At 36.8% G+C, this 11,111-nt stretch overlaps 1 protein-coding gene across 2 annotated transcripts in view; it reads left to right on the forward strand.

The window, feature by feature from the left end:
- Nell1 (neural EGFL like 1) overlaps positions 1–11,111 on the forward strand; it is an 801,023-nt gene that overhangs the window by 752,261 nt on the left and 37,651 nt on the right. Inside the window, exon 16 of one of the 2 annotated variants that reach the window (XM_048788492.1) lies at positions 7,819–7,959. The exons of the other annotated variant lie outside the window; for it this stretch is intronic. Coding sequence (XP_048644449.1) covers positions 7,819–7,959 — 141 coding nt within the window. The remainder of the gene's footprint in view (positions 1–7,818; positions 7,960–11,111) is intronic. 2 annotated transcript variants of the gene reach the window in all.

Genomic DNA, 11,111 nt, shown 5'->3' on the forward strand with positions numbered 1-11,111 from the left:
GTAGTAGCAAACTTCTCAGTAAAGAGCTGAGATGTTTGAGTGTGTTTAAGCCATGGAGATAACTGAGAAAACATTTTAGGCAGAAGGAACAGCATATGCAAAGGCTGGAGTGTGTTTCATTTGCTTGAAGAATACCTAGGAGGCCAACGTGACTGTCCTGGTTAAGGAAAAAAAAGAGTCCTAGATGAATTCAAATGGGTGAGAGAAGGAAAATCATGTAAAGCTTTGGAAGTCATTAGAGGAACTTTAATATACATTTCATTTTTTATGGGGGATAAGCCTGATGGAATGCTGGGAGAAAATGAGTTTGCTACATAGAAGTACACATGGTGTTTTGGTTCAAACATGATTTGTTCCCACCAAACAGGAGTTGAGTCTTGGTGCTTGTTTTAACAGTCTTGAGAGGTATTTAGGTCAGAAGGGCTCTATTTGGCCTCATGAAGGGGAATAATGTAGTTCCTGAGAGAACTGGTTAGTTATTGTGACAGTGGGTTCTTATGTAAGAAGCCTGGAACCTTCCGTTTTCTCTATTGCCATGTGACCTCTTACATGTGCCAGCTTCTTCTTCTGTTTTTGTCATACCTGGAGTAGAACATGGCCCTCACAAGCAGATATCATCACTATGCTTTTAAATATCCAGAGCTGTAATCTAAATAAGGATCATATCTTTATAATATCAACCTCAGGTATTTTATTATAGCCACAGAGTGAACTAAGACACACAATATGTTAAACTTTGGGCAAAAGGAGTTTGGGCTGAAGAAAACTTTCAGATGAGCTAATCTATAGGCAATGATAAAAAATGAATATGAATTTGTGTTAGAGGTCTAATTAGAAGTGTATGTCAGAAGGGATCCAGAATAAAGGGGAGGTGTTGAAATATAAATATACAGTCTCTGTATGGAAAAAACTGGGAAATTTGTTTAGAAGATATACAGACAAAACAAACAAAAAAGACTTTGGAAATAAACCTAGAAGGACACAACCAGGCAGACTGATTCTCTCCTGTAATGCCAATAAGGAAACATATTCACAAAAGGCAGAGAGCCATATCACCAATGCCATTGACACCATTATTAATAGCAGGTAGTTTTTAGTTTAATGAACCAAAAGTAGTTACTAATCAGGTTACAAAGAAGAAACAGTAATAATGATGTTACCACATATTTTGTGCAGCAAATGACTGACTTTTCAGAGTTTGTTCACATCTTATTGGAGCTTTGTTTGTGAGGCAGACAAAACAGGTATTTTTTAGTTGCAACCCGACTAATGAAGAAACTAAGGCACAAAAAGGTTACTTAAACATTCTAGCACTCTTTCAGCTGGTTAGTAGAAGATGCAGGCATAAACTCAAAGCCTGGATACCCCATCTTATAGAAGTTAGGGGTAGAAAGAAGTCTTAAGTGTGCTAAAGCACAATCCTGTAATTATTCATGGAAGGAATTGAAACTCAGAGACTTGGAGACTTGGACTGTTTGGGAATGGACACATCGCTTGTCCATAGTCAAGTAAGGATTATAAATGAAAAACAATACTTAAAAGTCCTAATGAATGTCTGCTTGATTTAGTAGAGTAGCTTTACATTCATCTTGTTCAATCCTGAAGGTAACATTATGAGCTAGGTAATATTTTCCTCTGAGAAGCAAGGAAATGGAAGCTCAAAAAACAATAAACAACTTTCTTAGAGTAGATAGCTAGCAAATAAAGGAACCTGGATCTACACGCTAGTGTGTCTAACAAAGCATTGTCTGGTTTGCACGTTGTTGTCTTGATTCCCAACTCAACAGGAAGCTTGTTCTGCTCCTGCAGCTGCCTACACATCTGTGATTGGTGCTGAGGCTTTTGTTGTTGGCTTGTTTTTGATTTTAAAGGTTGCATCTGTATGAGTTCTAACCTGGACACAGTATTTTTCCTTAATTATGGAAAGAATTTTGTTGTAACAGTTAGGAGATACTTGCTGTAACAATAAAGTAGCCCCAAACTGTGTCATGGCTCAGTAACACAGAAATGGCCTGGTATAATGTTGCATACCTATAATCCCAGTGACTCCAAAGGCTGAGGCAGGAGGATTGCAAGTTCAAAGCCTGTCTCAGCAACTTAGCAAGAGCCTGTCTCAAAATAAAAATAAAAAGATTTGGGGATGTGGTGCAGTGGCTAAGTACCCCTGGGTTCAATCCTGAGTACAAATAAAAACAAAACAAAATAAAACAAACAAACAAACAAAAAAAAAACAGAAAAAAAAAGAAACAGATTTCTTTTTTCTTTTGTTTTTGATGGTACTGAAGATTGAACCCAGGGGTACTTATCCCCTGAGGTACATCACCAGCACTTTTTTATTTTTGAGACAGGCTCTTACTAAGTTGCTGATACTGGATTTTAACTTTATCCTCCTGAGTAACCAAGCCTCCTGAGTAACCAAGATTATAGTCATACACCACTGTGCCTGGGAAGAAATATATTATTATTATTCCTCATTCATATAATAGTCCATGACAGTTTCATGTCTGTGGAAGTCTTATGTTTTACACAGTTGTTCAGGGAGCCAGGCAAAGGCTCTACCATTTTCATCATGTCGTTTCAAAGGGTTCCCTAGACATTGACCTCCCATGAGCAGGTGAAAATATCATGGAGGCTCCTATGGGGCATGTTATGAGTCACATTGGAATTCCATTACTTCTTGCCCTTTAACTACAGCTCAGGTACAAGGCCTCACTTACGTGCAAATGGGGATATGCCCAAGACATACCTTTGGAACCCCAAAGAAGAAGAGATGAGAGAGCTAGGCTTTTTCTACCACAGGTCTCTGTCCACTGATAACAATCCTGACCCCTGGTAAATATTAGATAACAACTGAATTTTGTGTTTGCTATATTTGTAGCAATTTATGTTACTAATTTCATGTCCTTAAATTTATGTTTTTTGTTGGGGGGTGGGGGAGAATTTAAATCTTTAGGGGTTATATAGTATAGATTTATAGCTGCTATAAATCTATACTATATAACTATATATACTGAATATTTTACAATATTACAATTGTCTCAAAATCTAAGTGAATCCCTTGAAAGGTTCAGAAATTATCTCTTAGTCTCAACAAGTTAAGACTTAAGATATCAAAACCATCTATTAGAGTATTGGTGAACAAGAATTTAAGTTTTGTTTCTCTGCAAAGTATGTGTTCTTTTTTTAAAAAAAATCAAACTTCTTTTAGTTGCAGATGGACACAATACCTTTATTTATTTTTATGTGGTGCTGACAATGAAACCTAGTGCCTCACACATGCCACGCAAGCACTCTACCACTGAATGACAACCACAGCCTGCAAAGTGTGTGTTCTTAGCCACCGTTATTTATTAATTTATTTTATTGCAGTTGTCCCTGACAGACTCTCTGTCTGGAAGATGAAGACCTTGTCTTTTTATCTCTGAATAACAGGGTGTATTATAATGCTTAGAACATGGTGGGTGCTCAATGAACTTTTGTCCAAATGAATGAAAATACCAAAACTTTTGTCATCTCTGTATCTGATCCTTCATAAGATGTAATCCAACTGCAGATTGAGCCACTACTTTAAGCTTTAACCAATTAAAGTGAAACACAAAATCTTGTCTTTGAAAAAAAACTTTAAGAAAAAGACTATTAATTTTATAAATTTTCAAATAGAAATCCAATATAGAGAAGATTAGATGAAAGAAGAGATTCATTCATTCAAGAATATTTTTATTTAAGTATTTGTGTATAAATGCCTTCCGTAGAAAATTCTGTGTACATTTCTAATAAGAATAAACATATTGCTTAGTACACATATTATGAACAACCTTAGATATTTATCTATTTCTAATTGTAAGCATAAAACTCATAGTACAGGTAGTACTGTTCCCTGAGGGCAATTATAATTGTCCCTTTGTTACCTATTGTGCCTCCTTAAAATCTCTGAAAATTAGAGGTAGACACAACATATTAAATAGAAACCACATGATGCCTTTTAGAGGTAAATAACCTAAGTATAACCCCATTATATTTAGTTTTATGAATTGACATTGTATTCTTATAATTTGAATACAGCAGGGAATCTTGCACTATTTTGAATTTCTGTTGCAGCACTTGATCACTATTCTTTTCATCCACCACATTATTCATTCAGTTTATTCATTCATTCTATTCTACAACCTTTTATCAAGCCTCTCCCATTGCATGCCACTGACTTGCTATCACGAGAAATGTAAACCTGAAGGATATGTCACTTTTGTTCATGGAAAACTTGCATTTGAATAATGGAAACAAAAAAAGAAATATCTGTGATAAACTTAGATATGTGCTAAGATATTTGTGTGTAGAAGTATCGAGTCACTAGAGAAGGGAGGGTTGGAAAGGGAGATACTGGTTGAGGTTTGAATGATAAATATATATATATATATATATATATATATATATATATATATAATATTTATATAGAGGTATAAATATATACCTCTTTTCCTTGATTGTGAACTCCTGGATTTCAGCAATCACGACGTATTCATCTTTGCAAACACCACAGCATGAAAATAATTCTTACATATGTATTTAGCTCAAAAATATTTAGAAAATTAAATACATTCATTGTCTTTATATCCTTTCTTGATTCACTGATAAAGTGATATAACAAAAGAGTGCCAAATACAGGCTCACTCTCAGTGGTTTTACTCCACTTTTTCACCATGGTTCAGCTGTGTGTCCTGGGCATTAATGTTTGTTATTGTGTAGTTGACGCTTGGCGATAGGATACAAAAATGAACACTACCGGTTGCAATCTCAAGAATCCCCCAGCATCTTTTGTTTCCTCTATTATGTTTCTAGGTCAATGCTGAGTTAAATTGAAATTTAAACAAAAATCCTAGGCTTGGCATAGGAAGAAAAAGGATTTTTTGTTTGTTTGTTTGTTTGTTTCTTTTGGGATGGCTGACACAGGGGCAGCTGAGTTCACTGTGATTTTCCAGAATTTCCTCTCTTGGGCAAGAGAGGCAAAGTCCATAGTGAACTCACAGGGACCTCATTCCCAGAGCATCTGTGTTGTTTGTTTGCCAGTAGCAAATGCTGACTGGGAAAACAAATATCTAAGGAAAAAGGCAGCCACAACCCAGCTTGGGGAGAAACCATCATTTATAATTTGTGAATTCCTTGGTGTGTGGCTGGAAAACCTCCAAGTGTTTTTCATACTTAGGTCTGTGGTAGTTTCATTTAATACTGTTTAGACTACATAGAAGAAAGAGCCAGTTTTATGAACATGGTGAAAGCCTACCATGTGCAGTAAGTATGGTTGTATCTAAAATGAATTTTCTGCTTTTAATTTCAAATCTTTCACAGAGAACATAAATGTGCAGCCTTGTTATCAGGTGCCAGTATGTGATGAGCCCTGGTTATTCCCAGTAAGTTCCCAGAATCTATTGTGGAAAGTGCAGCTTTCAAGCCAACGACATCTTCACTACTCTTGTCATTTCCAATGTAATCCAGAGATGTACTTGTGTCTCTGGTGAAGTTGTAGATGCAAAATTGTCTGATTGTCTTCTCTGGCTACAAAAGTCTCCTGTCTAATACAATTACTTCATCCCTTCCAGATCATGAAAACTCATTAATCTCATCATTTAATTTTTTGGGGGGCAGGTGACAGGGCTTTAACTCAGGGGCACTCAGCCATGAGCCACATCCCCGGCCTTATTTTATATTTTATTTAGGGACAGGGTCTAAACTCAGTGGAGTTGCTTAGCACCTGGCTGGCATTGGACTCACCATCCTCTTGCCCCAGCTTCCGGAGCTGCTGTGGTGTGCACCACCACATCCAGTATCATCATTTAATTTTGGGAAAGAAATATCTATGAATTGAGAACATATTTACACATCATTCATCATGTCTGCTCTTTCTAAAAACTTCCCATTAAATTTAGAATGGAATTACATGTAAAATGGTCAGATAATTTATGCTGCAAACTGGGTTGTTTTAGCAGTGGTGGGCAGTTTAAGAACAGCTAGGATTTTCCTAGGCAAGTCAGGTTATACGATTGCTTTTGCTATTTGAGATGCATTTTCTTTTGTATCTCCTGGTTTCCCAAACACTAACCATATAATTAGGTGATTGATACCTATAATGCTGTTGGCAGCCTAAATGTGATGGGTCTGTGGGGATCATGAAAACTTTTCTGAGAACAAATATGTCGAATTTGTTGTTGTTTCATGTTATCTTTCGTCCTAACAGAGACATCATCTCTGAAAATCATTCTTCTGCTTATGTTTGTATCTCTCATTTCCTTATATTCAAAATGCACTGAGATGACGGTGACACAGGTTAATCCCTTTTTCTCTCTGAGCTATAGCCCCCAGTCACATTCTACTTCCATTTTCAAAAATTTTAGTCATCTATATTCTGTTTCAGAAAACCTATGCCTGTAAAATTTAAGAAATGACAATCTAAATAATTGTTGAGAATTCATTTTCTGAGGACTCATATTAAATGCACACATCATCTGACTGCAATATCTGAAAGTGCCATAGAAACACTGGGTGGATCCTGATGGCTTTAAGAAGACTGAGGGATGCTGTGTATGAAGACTATGGAAACTGAATACCATAGAGGAAGAAGATGGCAGTTTGGTGGTAAAAGGAAAAACTGGAGTAGTCCAGTTTAAGGAAACGTGCTTTTCCTGTCTAGGCTAGGATATCATGAGATGAGAGTGCCAGTTTTCAAACTAAATTCACAGCTCAATGCACAACTCAGTACATGTCAGAGTAATAGGCCTCTGGTAACTAATTGCCCCTGAGCTGATAACTAAAGCAGAGACCTGCTGAAAGAGATCACAGGGTGCCTTTTATTAATTATGTGTTATATTCCAATGTTAATTAAATTTCTGTTCAGATATGCCCTAGTTGAGATATTTCCAAGAGAAATAGGAGAATATTCCTAGCCAGCAATGGCTATATTCCAAGAAATAATTACATGGAAAAATCCTGGAAGAATGAACTTACCCTGCTATAACAATCAGTAACTCTTCTTTCTGCAATGGAGTCAACCAAGTTCAGCCCAGAGGCAAGTCTTTGGGCTAGAAAATCTATGTGTGATCCATGTATTTGCTGATTCTAAAGAACCAGATCAGAGAGAAAAAACAAAGCTCTGGAGACTTCTTTCATGAGAAATAAGTGAGGAATGAAGACCTTTGATTGACTAGCATAGTCAATCAGCAGTTTTAAATAAATTAGAACTATAGTTCCCAAACTGTGTTTCAAAGAACGCTAGTTTCTTAAGATGTCAAAGTTATTCCCAATAAAAACTATCTACTAGCCAAGGAAATCTGATAATAAACCCTCCATGTTATCATTCTTTTTTTCAAAGCTTTGCAGATTATATATATTATATATATTATACTTTTTCATAAGTATCTTTCAAAGACCACAAAGTAATATCTGAAGTTACTAATTTAGAAATGCTGAATCCAAGAAAAATCAGGCATACCAATTTTAAAATGGTGCCAAGTGTTCTGAATTTAGATTTTGGTTGTCCAGATGCCAACGTAGCATTTGTAGTAAGGAGTGTCTTTGTTTGCCAGTGAGCATAAGGTGTCATTCATTGTCCAAAGCATGAGAAAGCATCTATGAATGAAACTTTCAAATTTTTTTTGTGTGTGTATGATTCTAGAAATAATGGGATTTGGTTCTTCCTGTAACTTTCATTTCAGGTGACTAAACAATTACAGTTGATATGTTGACATGAGCATGTTTGGGGTATTTACTAAAAGGTTAGTGTCAAAAGAGATTAATGTCCTGGTGGGCTTGTGTTTTTCTCTGAGGCAGATATTGATGAATGTACAGAGGGGATCATTGAGTGCCACAACCATTCCCGCTGCGTTAACCTGCCAGGGTGGTACCACTGTGAGTGCAGAAGCGGTTTTCATGACGATGGGACCTATTCACTATCCGGGGAGTCCTGTATTGGTAAGCACTCAGTCATACCCTCCATCCACCTGGACTTTTGTATGAGAGGCAGCGTGCTTTGGTACTGTGTTGGGTTGGTTCTCAGCGTTAAAACATGACTACTTACTGGTTAAATTCATCTATTTTCAAATTTCCTCCCTCAACAATTTAGAGATTAGAGCAGAGATTATGCATTGTGTGGTGTTAGAATTTTTTATATAGAAATTGGGGCAGTTGGTAGAACAAAACCTGGGTATGCTATGGGTGTTTAGTTCTGTCTATGGAATACCAGGAAGACTTTCTAAAATTTTTGACAGTTTGAGAGGCAGCTGTGGAGAAGAGGAGATAGTGCTACAGTTAGATTTAGAAAATTTAGTGTAAATCCTAGTTCTTGTACTTCCAAAGTCTCTATAATCTCTGATACTTCATCTGTGCATGTATGGAAATTGGGATAATAATATACATATGTTAGGATTAAATGGGATACGATGTATTTAAAAATTGCAAGCTTTGAACGATGCACATACACAGTATAGTTGCATTAACCTTATTATTGTTACTATTACCACCACCACCATCGCCTGCAAAGCCACCTCTAATTGCCATTTGCTTGTAGTTCTTTTAAATGCTAAACACAGGAGGTTAACAGATGGAGTTCTTCACCTTCAAGACCTTACAACTTTGATGTAATCCAAACAACTGATTAGAAATCTAACTGTTTCCATGAGAACCTTAGCCAATCCAGGTCTTTCATGTCATGTGGGCTCAGCTGAATTCTTAACTATTGGACAGACCTAGAGGGCAAACATTCTGACTGTGGGTCCCCAAAGTTCAGGCTGATGAATTAGAAAATGGGAATCTAATTGTGAAAATTTATTGTCTCTGCTCATTGCATATCTTTTTTCTCCCTAAAAGCCACTGCTCAAATCCAGTTAGTATTTTTCCACCCTATGCCCTGTGTTGTCTTAAAGTGAAGATGAATTAAGGAACACTGGGCATATAGCATGAATTGTCCCCCCACAGTCTTAACATAACTAGTGAGAGGCATGTAGTGATGTATTATAGTAGTTAAGAGCATAGACCCTTGGGCCAGACTTCTTCAGTCAAATCCCAGCCCTGCCATTTTTGGGGAAAATAGGGGTTACTAGAGATTGAATTCAGAGGCACTTGACCACTGAGCCACATCCCCAGCCCTATTTTGTATTTTATTTAGAGACAGTGTTTCACTGTTACTTAGTGCCTCGCTTTTGCTGAGGCTGGCTTTGAACTCACGAACCTCCTGCCTGAGCCTCCAAATCACTGGAATTATAGGTGTGCACCACCATGCCCAACCAGCTCTGCCATTTTTAAGCAGGTTACTTTGGCAAGTTTTTTTCTAATATATACCTCAACTATCTTTAAACTAATGTTTACATCTAATTAACATAGAATTGTGATAATTAATTGAACTCATTCCTGTTCAATATTCAGTAAACGTTAGCTATGATCTTAACTGTCCCTGCATTTTTGACATTCTGCTCTATACTCCCTCCATATCTATTTTATTATGGACATAATGATATATAATTTCATGGGGAGGTTTGCATTTATCCAGGGTCTTCAACATAGTCCTTTTATGTACTTCCAGGTACATCTGAATATGTGCAGCTCATAAAAATAGATGTCATGTGAGTAGAAATAGATCAAATGGCTGTCATCGAGGAGTGGAAACAGAATATTAATATATATGATTCTTTGAGGACGAAAGTAAAATTTTAATTTTTACAAATTATATTTGACATCATTGAGAGGAGAGATCCTTAGATTTTTAGGGCGTAGGACCTTAGAGATCACCTACTTAAACGAGCTCTATAACTGCTTGGACCTGCCATGGTGCTGTGCCCTTCTGTGCCCTTACACATTGGTCCTCTCATCTGGGATGGAACATGATTCTTCTCTTATGAATTTCTGTTCTTTTCTCTAGATTCAGCTCATTTTTCACCAAGTCCCCATGAAGTATTCTTTGATATATCTTCATATGAGTTATCATCACTCCTCAATTCTGTTAACGCCAGACTTTACCCTGGTGTAGGGGTTTCAGTGGTCTCAAGTATTGTAATACAGTACAATTTCTTTGCTTTCTGACTTGACCTTGAGCTGGAAATGTGCTTGATTTGTCTGTCTCTCCAGTGAGATATTTGGCAGTTGTTGTTCAATAAATCAGAGCAATGTAATACATCATATGTCTCAGAAAGGATGATACCTTGCTCCTAACCACACAGCTGGTTTGAGACAAGATTAGAACCAAACCTTGGTCAAAAAGTCTATATAACAGATGCCAGGGACAGTCCCAGTTATGCCTATTGTTGTGATGTAGTTATCACTGGTGTCCTATCATTCTCATAAATGTCCCAGTTAGGACAAGAGACATTATTGTAATCATACCCAACTCCCATCCCACCAATGCTGGTTTCTCTTTGCAATGCTGAGTGGCGCACGTGTGTGTGTGTGTGTGTGTGTGTGTACACACGTACATGTAACCATGTCTGTGTGAAGTTTCTGCATTCTTTGAGGAGGAACCCGCGTCATCCATGTATTGATCCCTAACTCTAGGAAAAACTTAGAAAACTGTGCATCTGGGTGAGAGAATAGAGTTGTTTTGATTAGTGGCATTTCAATTTGCATCATTATTAATTTGAATTCCTTTCATGTTCATGCTTTTGTAAGTGAACTTCATAAAGACAGAAATCTGATTATCACTCAGTGTTTCTTTGGTGTTTGAGAATATCATGTTGGTTCACAAAATTTCCTGGACCAATAGATGTGCAAATCAGATTATGCTGTTTTCCTACTATGATCATCTAATAATGCCTTCAGCTTTAGGTGATATTGTCACCTATTTCTTGGATTCATCTCTATATGATAGCCTTTTTTTTTGCTTTAATTAATTAATTAATTTATTTTTATTGGTTGTTCAAAACATTATAAAGCTCTTGACATATCATATTTCATACATTAGATTCAAGTTGGTTATGAACTCCCAATTTTACCCCAAATACAGATTGCAGAATCACATCAGTTACACATCCACATTTTTACATAATGCCCTATTAGTAACTGTTGTATTTTGCTACCTTTCCTATCCTCTACTATCCCCCCCTCCCTCCCCTCCCATCTTCTCTCTCTACCCCATC

Source organism: Marmota marmota, unplaced genomic scaffold, assembly GCF_001458135.2.
Source record: "Marmota marmota marmota unplaced genomic scaffold, marMar, whole genome shotgun sequence".
NCBI lineage: Eukaryota > Metazoa > Chordata > Mammalia > Rodentia > Sciuridae > Marmota > Marmota marmota.